Source organism: Pezoporus flaviventris, unplaced genomic scaffold (genome assembly GCF_033815535.1).
Source record: "Pezoporus flaviventris isolate CSIRO_AGI_PZ_B2104156 unplaced genomic scaffold, CSIRO_AGI_Pfla_v1 ptg000031l, whole genome shotgun sequence".
In the NCBI taxonomy this organism is placed as follows: Eukaryota; Metazoa; Chordata; class Aves; order Psittaciformes; family Psittacidae; genus Pezoporus; species Pezoporus flaviventris.
In genome coordinates this window covers 58,166,477-58,185,596 of record NW_026892579.1, presented here as the reverse complement: position 1 = coordinate 58,185,596, position 19,120 = coordinate 58,166,477, and the positions used below count along the sequence as shown (strand labels likewise).

General features: G+C 41.3%; 1 protein-coding gene across 1 annotated transcript; it reads right to left on the bottom strand.

Annotated features, from left to right (window-relative positions):
• Positions 1 to 7,092: 7,092 nt before the first annotated feature.
• On the bottom strand, positions 7,093 to 19,076 carry MDH1 (malate dehydrogenase 1). Its single transcript, XM_061461420.1, has 9 exons — positions 18,936 to 19,076; positions 13,619 to 13,717; positions 12,840 to 12,936; positions 11,915 to 12,090; positions 10,410 to 10,532; positions 10,101 to 10,277; positions 8,402 to 8,515; positions 8,102 to 8,191; positions 7,093 to 7,732 (listed from the first exon to the last, which is right to left on the bottom strand). Exons 1-9 carry the CDS (start codon positions 18,936 to 18,938, stop codon positions 7,607 to 7,609), a joined length of 1,005 nt encoding a protein of 334 aa, XP_061317404.1. The 5' UTR covers positions 18,939 to 19,076; the 3' UTR covers positions 7,093 to 7,606.
• Between the last annotated feature and the right edge of the window lie 44 nt (positions 19,077 to 19,120).

Sequence of the window (19,120 nt, the reverse complement as noted above, 5' to 3'; positions counted from 1 at the left end):
TACAGGCTGAGGGGAAATCAATCCTCCCAATGTGACTCCCTCTCTACTAGCTCCATCTGGAGGCTCCAAAAACACTTGCGTTATAAAATAACTTCTTTTTTATTTATTTATTTATCGGTTTATTTAGGATTTAAGGCTGTCTCTTGGCACTGAAAACCACTATTGCCTAGAAAGCACCAAGGTAGCAGCAGCTGTGGCTGCAGAAAACTGTCTCTGCTGCTGTCTGACCTGCTAAGCAGAGCCAAAAGCACTGTTCACCATCCATCTCAGGGATCCAGTTAAAAACCAGTTCACTTGTCAGTATCCTGGGGTAAATACTACAGCATCACAGATTGTTCTTACAGTAAAGTCCCACCAGTACTACATACTCTGCCTTCTCCCAAAGGAGGAGTTACATAGGACAGCCCTGGTGTGCACACTTGACAGCACGAAGTGAAGAAAGCCTCTCCTGCTCTGTAAGTCTAATAATAGCTATGTGCAGAGGAAAGGGGACATGCCAGAGCAGTGTACTCCCTCTCTGCCTCCACTGGTGAGACAGCCAACCTGGGAAGCTGCAACCGCTTCAAACACCCTGGGTAGAACAATCTCAACACTAGCAACGTCATCTGCAGGCTTAAGATGCATCGCGATTGTTGGCCAGTGATGTTCCAGGGAGAGTGATACAAAGACAGAATGAGGAAGATACCTCCTGTTCAGGATAATCATTTTGACTGGGATAATTACCCCAGAAGTTGGATGAGTACCCAGCTAGAGCACCAGAGTGATAATTAATGTACCCAGGGTGCTCCAAAGTCAGATGTTGTCTTGCCTGGTGTACATGCAGCATGAAGGCAGGATGTTGCCAGATCTATTTTTTCCTCCTCTAACTGATAACAAGCCCATGCTGGGAGCTCCTGTCAAATCAAGCTGCTGCTCTTGAACTCTGAGTCTGCAAACAGCTGGGCAGTGACATGTCTGTTAGTTTTAACTATTTTAGGGAGCAATCTGACCCTTTTCAGTCACCAAATGCATGAAAGGCCAGGCAGCAAAATTTGGATGTAGCAAAATTCTTTGTAGAAATTGTCCAAACCTGCTTTCCTTATCTTTTCCTGTAATGTCACACTTACTGTGTGTGACCAGGAACAGCACCTGGCTGCCTGACTACCTGACCCTTGTTCCAAGGCTAACTGCAAGCTGTCCCCTGCTGGCCTCCTGCCCTTCCTCCTGGGGCTCAGGCTTTTGGCTTGTTGGTGAAGCTGATTGCTGCTTGGGTCGTGCTGGAATTGCAGCTTCTTTGTGGCAGTTATCAGCCTAAGGACGTGCTCCCCTCCTGAGACCCTCACTGCTGGTACACAGGAATCACTGGAACAAGTGTGTATCTGTGAGATGAGCACCAAATTGATGAAGGAAAAACTCTGCAGACTCTCACCTTTTGCTTCCTGCTGAGCTGTTTTCTCTGATTTTCAGCCCCAGAAGAGCTGTGTATTTTCACTCACCTAACATAAGCTGCCTTTCTCCATCCTTGATCCAGCTGGGAGAGATGGGTATTGCTAATACACATCCCCATGCCCCTGTGGGATACATGCACAACACAGTCATGCCTATTGTGGCTTAGGTTTAATTTGGAGTCAATCTCGCTTTTAATATCAGAAAGAATCGTTAACATTGGCTTTTAGGAGTTTGTTTTGCTTCTTTCTTTGTTTTATAAACTTAGAAAATGCAAGAGAACCTTTGAGGGGTTAATTCTTTCCTACAACCTCTTGTCTGAGGAGCATTCTTCCCCATCTTCCTTGGCTCTTCACCTGCTTGGACTCCCTCTGAGCTCAGTTGCATACAGATTTTCCAGGAAAAACCTGCCTTCAAGAAAATGGTGGGGTTTTTTTGCCCAGAACTGGAGGTCTGAGTGGGAATTAGCACCATGTGCCCCTGTTCATGGAGCTAAGGAAGTGGCACATCCTCTGCTTAAAATCCTGCTGAACAGCAAGCTTACCTCTGGGGCTGGCATTCAAGCCTGCTGGCGTAAGCAGCTCACACTGTGCTCCCCTCGGTCAGGCATCCTCATGTATAAAAGCCTGTTGTCAGCTCAGCTTGCAGAAGACATTCAGCTAAAAATACTTATTATGCTTTCCCTCCAGCAGAAAGCTCTAATGTTCTTTCTCCCCGTCCTAGCAGTGGGCAAGTGCAAAGCTATGGGCAGAGCTTTCTATTACCACGTTCCCAAGCAAAAGTACCACCACCATCTGCAGGAGAGACCTGCAGTGTTTGCTATGGCGCTAAAAACTTAGAATGCGTTTGCTGAAAACCGTTCACTTCAGTTGCTGTTTGGTTTCTTATAAAACCAGTTTTCAGCCAGACTATTAAGTCTCCATCAGTGGGCTTTCAGCAGGGGTTTGAATTGCTCCTGAAATAACTCCCATGCTGGTTTATTTGCGGCTTTCTAACTCCTCCATCTCAAGCTTTGGGAAGATTCTGTTCCCATTGGAAATTCCCTTAGGAAATAAACATATAATACTTTTTTTTTCATTACGGTCACAATAGCCATGGTGTATCATTGGTCTCATTTTAAAACAACTCAAGCCGTCTGTGTTGAGAAACACTCATGAATGAGAAAGCAAAACTGAATATATGAATATAATCAGTGGAAACTTCACAACAGAAGGCTATGCTGGATCTCTGGAAAGCACAAATCTGGCTTTACAAATACAGCCCAAAGTTTAGCAAACTGCAATGTGTATTTTCTCAGCCTCTGACTTAGCTTCAGTATTTTGCCTTTGCACATGTATGTGTGCACTGCTGCTGCTGAACACCCCAATACTAAAGGATGCACAATTCAAGTCCAGCAGCTCACTGTAAGCCAACCTGGAGCTGCTGTGCTCAGGTATGTCCTGGCTGCTGTACTGCTGATAGTAAATGAAAGCTCACCTTCATCCAAGAATTATTAGTAGCCTGCTGCAATAAAATCATGCATGGTTGATCTGTGTAGCTTGATGATAGCCCTGAAGGTCTCAGCTTGTAAGGTCAGTCAGGTGGCTCCTCCAGAGAGGTTTTCCATCATGATCTGATCAGGGGAGTCAATATGTATGCATGTGTGTGGATGCATGCAACATCTGTGTTAGTGCTCTTTGTTGGGAAGGCAGTGGTCACCTCTTCTTTCCACCGAGATGCTCAGAGCCTCAAATTCAGGTTGGCTTGAGCTGAGCTTTTAATGCATTTAAGCAACTCCCAGGTTGTATAATGACTGCATTTTTTGAGAGAAACTAGGCAAAGGTCTCTGTGCAAACCCTTTGTATCATTTAGTTACAAACCCCTTGAAAATTGTGGTTAGCAGATTTGAAAAACAGAAAGCCTCTGTGCAATTAAATATATAGCAATAAATTAAAATGCACAATTAAAGACTGTAAAACCAAACCAGTGGGCTCAGTTCTGGCTAAGGTGAAGACTGAATCTCTATCTATTATCTGCAGTTACTGTGTTGTATTTAAAGCAGCTGACTGCTCAGCCTCTGTTCTGACACAAAAGCGTTTGTCATGCTCCTCTGCAAAGCTGTCACTTAAAAAGTTGCTGGAGTATTTGAAAACAAAACAAAACTTGGTGTTTGAACACAAAACACCTGCATTTTCAGCTGCAAATAGTTGTATTTATGTAAGTTCCTCTTTCATTACAACCAAGCTGTAAGTAATCCTTTAGGGTTTGCTATCTGGAGTTCAAAATGTGTCTATAAATCTAAAAGAAGTCTCCAAACCACACTAAATGGGGGGAAAGAAATAATTCCAATAAAGTTTTCCATGTCAACTTTCCTCTGTTCTGTAAATCTAGTGCTTTGAAAGCATGCTTACTTGCCAGAGAAGTTATTCCTGCACTTCCTTGTGCAAAGCGAGATTCAAATCCTGGGGATTTGATATGACACGATGCCTTATAAATATGCCTAGGATGCAAAGCTTTGGGGTGAGCATCAGCATCATGTTGATTCATTTGTAAGAGGCAGAGTTTCCAGCTTCATCTGCAGTCACTGTAAAAAATAGCAGGAATAGCTGCAGTACAAGAACAACGAGAGACAAACTTGAAATAGCTTTTGTTCATTTGGGGAAAAGCTTTATTTCTTCTCTCTCTCAAAAGAATTCTTGCTGGGCATGGAAAGCTGTCAAGAAAGCACAAAGAGACCAGTTTAGAAGCCTGCCTCATACATTTTCCACTGGCACGAAGGGAGGATTTAGGATCTGCATTTTCCAGGTGCTCCCTGACAAAGCATGCCAGTAATACTAAACAATTTCCAGTCTTCCCTGGGAGCCTTTCCCCCAGCACACATTCAGCCAGGAGCCCTAATGTTCTCAGCTGCTCCACTTAGAGACCTAGAAGTGGATCTGATAACTCAAATCTTAATTTCCCCCAGGATTTGTTTCTCAAAGAAAGTGTGTATGTACTCACTCGGGAGCTGCTGTTTGAAGTCCTAGCTTTTGTTCTCTTGGGGAAGGAATCAGCAAGTGAAAAGTGGATGTGAAATTCCTTCCTGCACAGAAAGCTTGTATGTGCTGAAAATATGCTCATCGCTAGCCAAAGAATAACTTTTGATATATAAGTATTTAGAGTTCTTTAGAAGATGCAGTTGGTGTGAACGTATTCAGTGGCTTTCAGTCACATCAGAAGTCATTCAGTGGAAACTCCTGCTCAACACAGGCCTGACCTATGGCTGGTTGCTCAAGGCCATGTCCAAGGCTCTGGTTTCTTCTGTATTTGATTGCGCTCAGATTTGATCAATCAGTTTCTTGTGTCACAACTAGCATCTATTGCCTCTTAATCTTCCGCTGAGCCTGGCTCTGCTGTCTCTGCATCCTCCTATGAGGTAAGCTTTGCTGAGAAGTGATCTCTTCCCAGCATTTCCTCTTCCAGGATTAACAGACCTAGTTCTCTCAGCCTCATCTAGTACATCAAGTCCTCCACAAACACTCAAAAAACCAAAATCATAGCATAGAAACATTTCAATGAAGAGCAAAGTACTTAATACTGTAAGTTTGGAGTAGCAACGTGCAAGTTTCCTCTTGTACTAGAAAACTGACAGTCTGAAAGGCAGAGGGAAAAGCCAATGGCTACTTTTTTGCCTCCATATGCATATTTTCATATATCTACTATGAGATAACCAAAGCACCCTGCAAAGAGTGCAGACTGTACAAAGTAACACAATAATTAAACAATAGCTAATCACAGCAGGAGGGAAATTCCCAGAGATATAAAAACTGGAAAAACAGAAATATAAAGAATATCCACTATTTGAGAATTTGTAAGTAGCAGGATAGTAGTTAAATACAGTCAATGACCAGATGAAAGCTTTGCTGTTGAATTGCTTCACAGAAGCCTGGAGGAAATACAAAGCGCTTATAACTCATTAGAGGAGTCAAATGTAGATTCAAGTGTTAACTTGAGAAGTTAACTATGTGATGACATAGTCTACTGAGTACTGAGGTTAATTCTACAATTGCTTGCATACAGTAAGTGTTGTAAGCATCCCTTCACTAGAAGTGAGTTGTCTCCTGGAGAAGACTACTTTAAAGCAATCATTAAACCCCCCTAAAGAGCCAAATCATCCAGAATTTTTAAAGCTTCTTCCCTACATTATGTTCCTGCAGGTATGGCACAACACATACTGCACACAAGCAGGATCTGTCCTATCTAACTTACGGTTTTCAGTCACAGCACAGATGCAGACTCTTCTTACTTACCCTGTAGCCTTCTTAAACTGAGTAACAGTGTGCGCTGTAACCACCTCAAGACTTTTGTTTTAAAATAAGTCGTAGCATGGTAATGACTGGAATGGATTCCTTTGCTCCCAAAGTTCATGTTGAAATGAGATTTTACTTACCCTGTATTGTAACACCAGAAGGCAGTCATCACACTGGCAGCTTGCCTTACCTCCCTAATTTCTGCACAAGTTCCAAACTGTCATGAAAAGAGAGAAGTATGAAATTTTCTTATCATTTCTCCACAGCTAAACTCCAACTGGTTCAGAGGAATGAGAAAAACAGTGGAAAAATACAGTATATACACTCCTTACCTATTCCCAAGACTGCAAGAACAAATAAGTTCTAGCAACAGCTGTTTCATAAACATTCAAGGCATTTACCGTGTTGTCTCCAGCTGGCCTGTGCTGCAGCAGGTACTCTGATTTTCTGAAATGCTCATTTTCCTTTTCAGCTATTTATGTATAGCAAGTCATTGCTGCAGTACTGTCACTGTAGTTAATTGCTACAGTAATGTTCTGAGAGCAGACTTATTCTTAATGATAAGCTTATTGCTGCTTGCTGATTTATTTTATATTCTACTTGATAAATCCTCACAGAAACCATTCAATGTCCTTTGAATTCAGTTCAAGCTTTTTTTTTTCTTTTGGTCCAGATAGTTCTATTTTTGAATCCTCATTTAATGACAACAAACAAAAAAAAGGGAAATGAGATAACTCCAGATCTGACAGACCCAAGATTTATGTTAGTACAAGGCAGAAACACTTATATTGGAACAGGACTGACAACTTAACATTGACATTACGTGTATTAGGTGCTTAGAAAACAAACAAAACAGGTAGTAGTACCTCTTAAGAAATTCCCAGAACAAGAAGCCTAAAATCTCTTCAGTCTACATAAGGTGGGTTACTATAGGCAGGAGTCTAGAAAAATTGCAGCAACATTCACCTGCATGTTTGCAAAGGAATTATTACAGTACAATGTATTTGAACCTTCCTGAAGTTAAAGGCTGCACCCAGGAGAATTCTCAAGCAAGTATATTAACTTCACTTGGTCTTAATCAAGTGAGTCCTTGCCTCCTGGGACCAAGGGCTTTGAAGCTACAATGAAATTAATACTGAGCTACAGTACCAACACTGCTTTTGAACTGTAGGGCTGGAGTACAAATCTGCCTTGAGGCTTTTTGTCTGATGTTGACATAAAGCAATTTTGCCTGGAAAAAAAAAACAATGGAAGTGCTAGTCATCAATAAAGCTTCTTAAAACCAGTTTCCCTTGGTTTGTTAAAATAGGTCTTCAGTGGTTTTTATGTTGTACTATCAAATCCCGCTAGTTACACAACCAAAACATGCAAATAAAGCACAACAAACTACTCTTAGCCATTACATGATTAAGCATCTTTTAATATTTCTATTGACAAACATTGTAAGCATAACCAGAGTGAACAGTATATACTTGGAGTCTGTTCAGTGACAGATGAGTCGCTGAACTACTGGTTCAAGGAGAACTACTGGCATTCTAATTTAATTTTCAGTTGAGCCATAGGATGCTGAAGTGATCACAGACTAAGATGTGTTCCAATAGTGCCAATTTCTAATCAAAACTTGGATTGTGCGTTAGAAGCCAAGGCCGAGGCAAACAATTATTCTGTATCATACAGAGAAAGCAACTAGTATTGAACAGAAAAAGTTTGGTCAACAAACTAGTTTTACTTCTTTAATAACCTTTTGCTAATAACTCAACAGGCACAACAGTACCAGTAAGCATAAGGACTTTAAAATGCACGATTGCCACAGACAGTTGACTTGAATACAGTAATAGTGTTTGGTAGCAGACTTAGAGACGACTTTTAGATTCTCCCACTCTGAAATCATTTTGTATTTCTTCAGGATCTAGTCATGCACTGGAGAGGAATTCCACAGCAGTCTCCTTCTCTTCAGTTAACTCCTTAGCAGTTACTTCCATCTTCTCACGAGAAAAATCATTGATAGGAAGACCCTCAACAAACTTCCAGGTCTTGTCCTGTTTGAAAACAAAGAAGTAAGAAGCCCCTCCATATAAGAACAAGCGTCTTTCAGTCTGCATGAAGGAAACTTTGCAGCATAAGAAACAGAGTTTACTGCCTTAAAAACTACATCAGGCAGAAGTTAATTCTGAGTTCAGATGAAGAATGCAACCAACACCAGCTAGTCAGGTCAGAGACTACTTACCAGTATTTATTTGACAACTACTACACAATGATTAATAGTGGTCCCCTCTGTGAAAGGCTGCTAAAACCCCCACGTCCCAGTAACTGCAGTCCCAGACTAAAAACACTGCTGTCAACAAGCTCATATGACAGTTTAGCTAGGTCTTGCAGAAGGTACTTGCATTTAAATACAGTCTTGTTACCTTGATCACAACAGGGAATGAATATAGCAAGTCTTCAGGAACACCATAAGAATTGCCATCAGAAATGACTCCCATGGAAACAAATTCTCCCTGAAACCAGAAAAGTAAGAGATAAATACATTTTTCACTGCTAGAAGCAAAATCTTCATTTTCAATCTACTGCAACTCCTATGACACTTTATTCCAGAAAAAAGGCAGATTCTTCCCCCTCTGAACATACATACACACTTGAGGTCAAAGACACAGGTGTGTAATCAAAGTATTAAGCAAACAAGCACTTACTCAAAAGCAACATCTTACCGCTGGAGTGCCAAACCAGATGTCCCTCACATGATCACAGATAGCTTTGGCAGCTGACATCGCACTGGACAGCTTCCTAGCCTTAATAACAGCTGCTCCACGTTGCTGAACAGTCTACAATTCAGGAAAAAAAAACAACAAATAAATTGTACAACAACAAAATCATGACTTTAGATAAACATTGTTAGTAAATGCCATGAGGAAAGACCACCTTATATCATTATTTGATTTCATCAATCAAGATATAGTTTTATCACTAAATGAACATGGCACACAATCCAGAAATACAATCTAGAAGAGTTTTGCCAAGATAAGAACATAATGGACTATTTTAGAGGCTGGTTCATTTCTCAGTACCTGCTTTACAGCTAGCAGCCCGCTGATTTCTCTTATACCAACCAGATGTTTCAAGCTTTTACCACCAAGACACTTCATTTACATTGACAGCACAGATGTCTTAGAGCAATACTGGCAATGAAGGTTTTTTGCTGAATACCAACATGAACTACTTGCTGCTCTTATTGAACTACTTGCTGCATTAAGATCCACAAAATCTCCTTATCTTAGACAAAGCATTTTATCATAAACCAACATTACAGTGTACCTAAAAGGCCAAACTAGTATCATGCCTCAGCCACGTAAAGTAGAGCAGGATCAAGGACAGGCTTCTGCTTACACTGGTTCGTGAACTGTGGTTGCTAGCATACAATCATTTATTCTGCAGCAAAAAAGCGTGAACTGGAACAAGCTACTATATCCAAAACCAACATAGGGAAGAGCACGATCATATGACAAAACACATCCTCAGTCCCAAGCTGAGGTTGCCTTGGCTAAGTTAAGAGTTCCTGTACCTGGCTGTCAGCATGCTAGTGGCATTACAATACCAAGCAAAGTACAGCTATTTGGGAGTCATGTTCACCAACAGCTTTAGTAATAGAATCACAGAATCATAGAATAGTTAGGGTTGGAAAGGACCTTAAGATCATCCAGCTCCAACACCCCTGCCGTGGGCAGGGACACCTTACACTAAGCCATATCACCCAAGGCCTCGTCCAACCTGGTCTTGAACACTGCCTTGAACTTGAACACTGCTGTCTTGTTTTATATTGCATTTAGGTAGCCTGTGCTCTTGATCAATTAATACCTTTATTTTGTTTTACTACCCTACATTACTATTATTACCCTACAATAATGCACCTTCATGTGTTTCTAGATTTTTCACATTACTTTTTAGAAATGCTAGTGACAAGACCAAAGATATAGATTTGGAAAGTATGTGTGCATGTGCACACGTATGCACATGCCGCGGGAGAGCTGCTGGGCTTTTTTTGGTGGGAGGGGAGCAGCAAACAGAAGATTACCCCACTTCATCTGCAAAGCTGCCCAAAAAAGTCACCATAGTGAAATATCAGTGGTGCCTGTATGTCAGATGAGCTGCACCTGAGCTATGATCAAAATTTTTTCTTGAATCACTTCAGCACTCCAAATGTATTTTTCTAGTAGCATTTACATAGGTCTTCATAATGCCTTAAATTTTTCAAAAGCAAATAACTGATAGAGACAAGCTATCTGAAGATGACTAGTGAGACAGAAAGAGCTCTTCACTAAGTCAATCAGTCTCATAGTTTCCAGTTTCATATGAGGCTAGGAGAAACCAGAAGCAAATTTAAAAATGAAACAAAACAAGCCCAATTCTTACCAGGATAAAGTCTCCCTTCAGCCAGCTGTCATCTTTTATAGCTTCATAAACTCCAACTTCCTTTCCTTTCACGTTTACCTTTGCATGGTTAACATCTGGATATTGAGTGGAGGAGTGGTTGCCCCAGATGATGACGTTCTTCACATCATTAGCAGTCACACCAAGTTTCAGAGCAATCTATTTGGGAATTAAAGATATCCATTGTATTAACTTCAGCTTCTCAAGTCACAAGCTGCTTTGAAAGCATTGCTCTGTTTGTATTTTGCAGGGACAATAGAAAGCCTTCTACTTTGGATAGGCCCTTTTTACCTGAGACTTAGCTCTGTTGTGATCCAAACGAGTTAAGCAGCTGAAGTTTTCCTTTGGTATTGATGGGGCTGACTTTGATGCAATCAGGCAGTTGGTATTTGCTGGATTCCCAACTACCACAACCTAAAAGCAAAAAAGGGTAAAGAGACTGTGGAAAGATGAAGAAGCTGTTTCTGCAAAACAGCTCCATCATTAGAAATACATGGATTTCCCTTCAAAGAAGCTATCATAAAGTTAAATTTTCTAAATATCTTGGTTGTCCTCAACAAGATTCTTTTACACGTGCATTGTTCATAGTCACTGAGACTTCTGTAACTGCACAGAAGAATATTTTCTAGCTAGGTATTTTCTTTATAATTTGACATTCATACATAAAAGAGAACAAGACTTCTAGGGTGATCTGCACACTGACCCACAGCCTCACTGCAAACCTCATGTTAATAGATAGAGGGAAAGCCAGATACGTACACACTAGTTAGCCCACAGTGAATTCTCCATCACCTTTTAAATGCTTTCAAGATTGGCTGCCACTGCTTTATATAATTGCTTTATAATTAAGAAATCCAGAACAGTTACTTATCTTAGTGTTCATAGGCAGTTAGAAGTAAAATACTGCCTGAATTTAGATCGATTTCTTAGTATGGAAAACTGATTTTTATTCATCCTTCATTTACTAATGTGCCTCCAATGATTAATGTCAAGCTCCATATACACTCAATCACACACAATAATCTGCAAACCTCCCTTTGTATTTCCCCTTTTGAAAGGGTTCAGTAAATTTTCCATTACTCTGCATAGTTATATTGATAGTTTTTATTCCTACTGTATAAAGAAGCAAACAAGTCTTTAGAAGCAGTAGGAAGTTCATCAGCAGAGGAAGTAGACATTAAAAAAAATCAGTTACAAAGCACAGTTGGAATCTGGGCCTGAGATTAAGAGCAGTAGGAGAGCAGCCACATGATCCCATTAACTTTGCTGAAGGAATCTGAGAGAGAACAATTAAAAGCTTCCAACGCTCCAAAGACCAAGACAAAAACAACCTAAATAAAGCCGATTTTTTTGTGCAACTGTAATTCCATATTGATACTGAAGTTAAGGGTCATTATGTTGAAGCCATAGATGGATATGAAGTAGGCAGCTGCATGTAGATAACCTTGTTCTCCCAGAGAAGAGAGGTACTCAGTAGAACACTGCTTTTTAACCTTTTTATGTAATTTTGGTGAGGTTTTTTAAAATTAGTGATAACCAGTTCAGAGTATGTGTGGAATACAGCAATACAATGTAAGACCACACAAATTTCACCAAACAAATTAAGGACCAAACTGTCTACCTATTCAACATACTGTATCTCATCTAACCTGACTGTGGTTTATTTTCCAGGGCTTAAGGAAAGGAAAGCCTGCACTGAATAGGGTCCTGCTTACACAGTATCATTCTACAACATATTTAGATCTCTACATAACTCAACAGAAAGATAAATTTTTAAATTCAGTTTCTATATTCACCTTAACAGTCTTTTTGGCATACTTGTCCAAGGCTGCACCCTGAGACTTGAAAATTTTCACATTCGCTTTGAGTAAATCCTTCCTCTCCATGCCCTCTCTCCTTGGCATGGAGCCAACTAGAATTGCTATGTCAAGGTCTTTGAATGCAACTTCCTCCTTGTCTGTTGGAATGACCTCTAAAAAAAAAAAAAGGGGAGGGGGGGAATAAATCTAAGTCAGATAAATACTCATGGCAAAGTGTTAATGGGAATATTCTTTGGTTCATAAATAGTATATAACCTGATCCGACAACACCACCACCTTCCCATTCCAAAAATACAAGTATATTCGTTTGGTCCTAATCCATAGATTAAATACTTGCCAGTAAATGGTTTATATATACAAACATATATCTAAAGCTTTATATAGAAATTCTGAAAATGCAGGAGAAACCTATGTAAGAAAGATACCTTTTACGTGTCTCTCAAATTTATATACACATATGTACATAGAATCATAGAATAGTTAGGGTTGGAAAGGACCTTAAGATCATCTAGTTCCAACCCCCCCCTGCCATGGGCAAGGACACCTCACATTAAATCATGCTTCGCCCAATCTGGCCTTGAACACCGCCAGTGATGGAGCATTCAAGGCTGTTCTTCACTTTTACAAAAAATTTTCAGTGACAAGTACCAACCCAAATGAAATTTTCATCTCCTTTTAATTCAAAACAAAGAAGGTTTGATTTTTAGAAGAGGTCATAGCTACATGTTTGGTTGGTTGTTGCTTTTTTTTTCTTACTTACTGTAATTCCACAAAATAGAAAACTAAGAAAGGATCATGTAATATTTTCTTCTGCTTAACTTCCTGACAGCTACAGAAACCCAAAAATGCAACAGTTGTGCTAGAGCATCTTATAGGTATAAGAAAAATTTCTTTCGGCTACCTCTTAGCAGCGGCAGAGCACAATCCTGCAGCTCCATCACTACACCTTCCAATACAGTCATCATGGGGGTGATATCCAGCAGCACAAGAACAAGAGGCTGTGAAGAAAAGAACGGTTTAGTCCAAGTTAGGTGTAACATGATTTGAAAATCAATTTGTTTTGTTATCTACAAGAAACTGCAAGACTTAAAATCCGTTTACAGAAAACTGAAGAACTCCAGCATGACCAGTAGCTGAAAGACTCCATAAAAGACAAGGGCTGAATTCATTTTCCCCACTTAAAAGAATAAACTACTTGCATATTGGTAAATCATTCTGAGTATCTAGAAGAAAACAAGTCTCAGAGACTGCAGCTGTGACATCAGCTTATTCATTGCTCCTATGAAAATAAGCTGAGAGCTGGGCTTGCTCAGTCTAGACAGAGAAGGCTCCAGGGAGATCTTATAGCAGCCTTCCAATACCTAAAGGGGCCCACAAGAAATCTGGAGAGGAACATGTAGCGACAGGACAAGGGGGAATGACTTTAAGCTGACATTAGGAAGAAATTATTTACTATGTGGGTGGTGAGGCCCTGGCACAGGTTGCCCAGAGAAACTGTGGCTGCCCCATCCCTGGCAGTGTTCAAGGCCAGGTTTGATGGGCCTTTGAGCAACTTGGTCTAGTTGAAGATGGCCCTGGCAGGGGGATTGGGACTAGATGATCTTTAATGTCCCTTCCAACCCAAACCATTCTATGATTACTATGCAGCAGAAATAAGTGACAACTCAGCGTAAGACTTACCTGATCTTTGCCAAACACATCTCCCTTGGCAATGCTGTAGAGCAGCGAGTAGGCAATCTGCCCAGCAGCACCAGTTACCAGGACTCTGACAGGTTCACCCTGCAAGAAAATTCCAGAGACTTACCCACAGCCACACAGTGCAACCTCACACCATCCCAGAGTGGTAAAATTTAACAGTTACTACAGAAAAAAAGTTATTTAACCTGAATGAAAGCATGTGCCTAAATATGGATCAGGTGCAGCTCCTGAGATCATACTTCTGTTCTGGTAGAACAACCAGCAGTTTCTCTGCTTGCTTTTACAGAAAGAGACCAAAAATATCCTTAAGAACTTCCCCTGGAAAAGCTTGCAAAATGCCAGGAATAACAACCTTATTTGAAAAAACTTTAAAACAATGCTGCCTTTTTAACATAAGGCATTACAATATGCACCCACTTGTACTAACTTACTACAGAAATTTTACAAACTGACACTTCACCAGTTTTCGGATTCTGTTACTTTTGAGGGCTGTTTCTGGTAAGCAGTTTGAATACTTTCTTGCAACCAAAGACTTACTGAATGCCAGAAACCAAGTAATCTAGTGGACTTAATGTACTGCCTCACTAAACTGTTACACAGCAATTTAACCAATCCAAAGACAAAAGCTACATTATGGACAAATACAGACACTAATATCCGTAATACAGCTGTCCATTGTCAAACTGACCCAAAACTCCTAAAGACCGCGGAGAAGACTGCCAACATGTTGCTATATTGCAAATGGGGTGGGGGTGGGAATTGTCTTACCCTATAGCAAACCTCCATTCTGTTAATCAGAAACAGGATAAAGGGAAATCCAAAGGTTATTTCATATTGAAAATATGTAAAGCTGAGAGAGTTGAGGTTGTTCAACCTGGAGAATAGAAGGCTCCATGGTGACCTTATAATAGCTTTTCAGTACTTAAAGGGGGCTTCTAAAAAAGATGGGGGTGAACTTTTTAGTAGGCCTGTTGCAGTAGGACATGGCATAATCATTTTGAGCTGAAAAAGGGTAGATTTGAACAGGACAGAAGGAAAACAATGAGGGTGGTGAAACACTGGAACAGGCTGCCCAGACAGGTGGTAGATGTCCCATTCCCGGAAACACTCAAGGTCAAGCTGGACAAGCCTCTGAGCAACCTGATCTAGTTGAAGATGTCCCTGCTCATTGCAGGAGGGGTTGGACTAGATGACCTTCAAAGGTTCCTTCCAACTGAAACCATCCTATGGAAAGGAAAAATATGCCAAAGGACGTTCATAACCCAGTATTTTGTAAGCCTGTTTTCTGTGTCTCCCTTTTCTCCTACAGGCAACAGGAAAGGAACAAGCAGGCTCTGACCAGACTGCTGGAATGCCAAGCCTACTTTTTCAAATAATTAAAAGCTGGTAATTTGTGTTATGGACAAAACACCTTCCACGTTCAATTATGTCTGAAGTGATTTAATTGCATACTGGGCTGCATAATGCAAAGCACAGCTTGCAGAGCAAATGCTGTCATTTCACTTGGCGCTGGCAAGGCTGCACATAGAATACTGAGCCCAGTTTTGGGACCCCAAGTTCATGTCCTGTAAGATGAGGCTGAGAGCATTAGGCCATTGTCTGGAGAGGGAGAGGATAAGGGGTGATTTAACAGCAGCCTATTATAGCTTCAAGGAATTTTACAAAAATAATGCTGCCAAACACCTCAGTAGTGGCAGATAGTACAACAGGGGGCAATGGCTACAAAAGCTAAAAACTCTCCATGAGGGCAGTACTGCTGCACTGCAACAGGGTACACAGAGAGTCTGTGCAACCTTCACCCTTAGTGGTTTTCAAGACCCATATAAAAAAATGTATATGACACAATTCAGCAGGGCAAAAGCCCTTTTATAGGGCTGCGCTGCACAACCTCCAGGCTCAGAAAAAGAGAGGTGAGACTGGATGACCTCTAGAGATCCCTTCCAACTGACATTCCTGTCATCGATATTTATAGGAAAACCATTTTGGGATTTGGGTGTATTCTCTCTGCAGAAGTGACCAGCCAAGCACAGCCGCATCACGCTAGCATTAGATAACTGTAAAAATGAGGCCACCCACCCCATTTTTCCACGTGCTGGATAAACTAAGAGCCTAAGTGATGAAGTTAAAATACTGAACTTGCAGATTTATACCTCGAGATGATTTTGCCTCCATCATGGGAAGGACACTTTAAATATTTGGTTAAATGGCTACTGTTTGTGGTGTTGTGCTGCATTATTTAATTTTGAACCTCACTGTGAGTCTCATCTCTCAAACCTTGTCAAACTCCATGAGGAGGAAGAATGAGAGCAAATGACAGATTCTTGCTGGTTTAAGATCTCAAAACTAGTTTTGGTACACCATTCTTGAGTAGGGAAGTCATACCCTTCAAATGTACCATAGTGTCTGAATGATGGCGGGCAGCACAGATTAAGAAGTGGGTCAGATTTTAAAGGCAGTTTTTCATCATGTTTTTAAGGAGAAGCATCATTTCGTTAACATAAAGGGCACAATGAATGCTTTTTTAAGGCAGCCAATCATATTAGTCAAGAAAATAAATGCTAGAAAGTTACTGTGCTGCAAAATCTTGCTGCTCCAGAACTCACACAGGTAACACTAGAATGCACTTGCTTTAAATTACATGGTATTTTGGATTGATTTCTGAATTGGCAGTAACATGCGCAAAGATTTTAAGAAGTTAGGCTTTGTCCCTTCCAACTGGTAAGCCTAACTGAAGTAGTGCCACAGAGCGGGGAGTAGTCAACACGAATTTTCTCCACAATATGCACTTTATGTGCTAATTTTATTTAAATATAAAAAAATGTCAATCTATCCACAAGCATTATAGTGTGTATTTAGTAAACAGGAGAGGGAAGGAGTGGAAAATAACCACAAGAGGTAGGACCACTTTTTTTTAACCAAGACAGACTTAACATTTAGCCTTGTTTAGAAACAAAGTAAAACACCTTCAGCCATGACTCTGCTTCACCCTCTCAAGAAAATTATGTTATTATGTTTGCTTACTACCATACTTCCTGCTCTCCCCCCATTTGGGGCTGGAGAAGGAAGGAAGAAATATCAGCTCAAAAAAGGTAGGAGTACTACCTACTTGTTTTTTCTCTCCAAACCTTCAGTACATTGTATTCACATACAAGCTTCACTCAATCCCCCGCACTAATTGCAAGGAATTAGGATCAAATCAACTTTTATGCACTCTCTTGATTCCAGAGCTAGATCAACAAGCCAAGAATGCTGTGCTTCTTGCAAAATACAGTTAACTCTCCCCAGAAAACTTACATCACATGTAAAAATTGGTATAACTGAGCATCTAAGGCTACTTTTGGAGGCTGGATGTTCAGAGAAATTAGTAGCTCCCCAGTGGAAGTTGTAGGCTATACACAATCACATTCAGGCACTTTAATCTGTGACTTGGCTCCTGCACAAAGCTTCAATGAGAATACTTTCACACTGTGGTAACTAGAGGTGACCTTTACTCACTCTCAGGTATAAAAGAAGCAGAGGACAAAATATGACATTTAACTGAACTATTTAGTTTCAAACACTTCCCCACTTCACATACAGTTGATGTATAACTAAAAAGTTTCAGGAAACTCAAAAGCAGTAAAGGAAACAATAAAAAGGAAGAGAAAACCCTAACTGAACATTGCATCCCCAGATACCCTTCTCCCTCTAATTCGGCAGACAGGAGGATTTCTCCCCTTCCTCAATTATCACAGATAAAAGTAAAGTTTCCGGTATCAAATGAAGAAGCTGTGGGTTTAATGCCCTCCCCCTGCACACACTTTGGCTTAAAAACTCAGTGCCCAAATTATCTCCACGATTACTGAGGATATTAGCAGACCTAAAATGCTAGTGCCATACATGAAAACAACACTACACTGCAAACTGATTCTGGAGGTTTCAAAGGTAACAGACCAAATTAAATAACCCACAATCTTATCAAATGTAATAACAGGAAAAATTTATGTCCTGTCAACACAACTGATGGACTTTACATTGTTAATCAGTTATAACAGACCTCCATAAACATTACTGCTGCTAAACTCTCTGCAAAATATCACCAACATTACTCCTAATGACTAAGCCAACTAAGCTAACCCACCTTGCTTGATGAGACAAAATCATTAAGCTCCAGCTCTTGAAAAGTCTAGTCTGCCTAACAGACTTTGCATCTATAGACAACATGATTTTATTTCAGAAGTTTAAATCCCCTGCCCCATACCAAATGCATAATTAGGATACTGAAAGCAGGATAAAAACTGTTGCATTCTTAGAAGTCTGGACACCAAATTAAGTTTCAACTAGCGACTGGAGACAGCAAAGTCATGGTAGTCAAGTGAAAGCTCAAGTACAAACTAAAATTTGCTGTCTTGTGGCCACTCCTGAGAACCCGTAATTTGCATGGAAAGAGTGGAGAAGTAGGATAGATGAGATTTACAGATTTTGGTATTTTTTAGGGTATGTCTGCAATAACAAGCCACATTTTGGGGCACACAAGCATCTTCTCTACAGCAAAGTACTAAAAGTAAAGGTTTGAATAACAGGATATAAAGCCTAGAAAACACAGAGATGTTTCTGCAGTTATAAAGGAAGATTTTTGTGCAGGTCTGTGTGTGTGCATACATCTATATGCCACAGAAAAGCAAAGCACTCCAGTTCACCTTTGTAACCCCCGGGCAGAGACAGGAGTCCTTGACATTTTGCAGGATCTACACAAACAGCTGGACTTTTGACAGCAAGCACGGATGAAACAAGAGGAAAACATTTTACACGAGCTTTTCCTTGAGCTAACACCGAGCTGCACCCAAAACCTTTCAAGCCTCATGAAATGAAGGAGCAGGCATGCCCATCTTCCCGAAGGTAATGGAAATTAACCAGCAAGGCTCGGGCGTTAGGAAAGGGCGCGATTAAGACACCAGGGACCATACGCTGCCCCCTCGCTCGCCAGAGAAGAGGAGCCAAAGGCGATACCAAGCCCGCACTGCGGGGCCTGGCATCGACCCCCGACTCCCCAGGCTGGAAGAAGGTGACCCCAGCGCAGCCTCCGTGGGCGCTAAGGAGAGCCCCAGGCGACCGCCAGGCCCTTTCTCTCCTGGGTGCCCAGAGCACATTCAAACCACTCACAGAGGAGCTCAGAGAGGGAGCCGGCGCCATTTCGCAGCCACCTCCACCTGACGGAGCCCCCCGCCACAGCCGCCGCGGCGAAGGGGCGCATCCCGCCGTCACCCCGACCCAACCACCCCCTTCGGGAAGGGCCACGGGTTCAGGGAGCGGTACCGACCATGACTGCGGGGAGCTGCGAGTCCAACCGCCTCGAGGTCACCTCTAACAGCACGACCGGGGCCGCAGAGCCGCTGCGCTGAGCTGTGCTGCCGCGGGAGGGGGCGGGAGCGGCGAGCGCCCCGGGGCACGCTGGGAGATGTAGTCGTTTCTGCGGCCCCGTCCGCACTGCACCGTGTCACCTAA

Coding starts and splice junctions, on each gene's coding strand:
- MDH1 (XM_061461420.1), bottom strand. Junction 12,091..12,839: donor TGCTCTGCCGCTGCTAAGAG/GTAGCCGAAAGA, acceptor TTTTTTTTTTAG/AGGTCATTCCAACAGACAAG. Junction 10,533..11,914: donor ATGCCAAAAAGACTGTTAAG/GTGAATATAGAA, acceptor TTTTGCTTTTAG/GTTGTGGTAGTTGGGAATCC.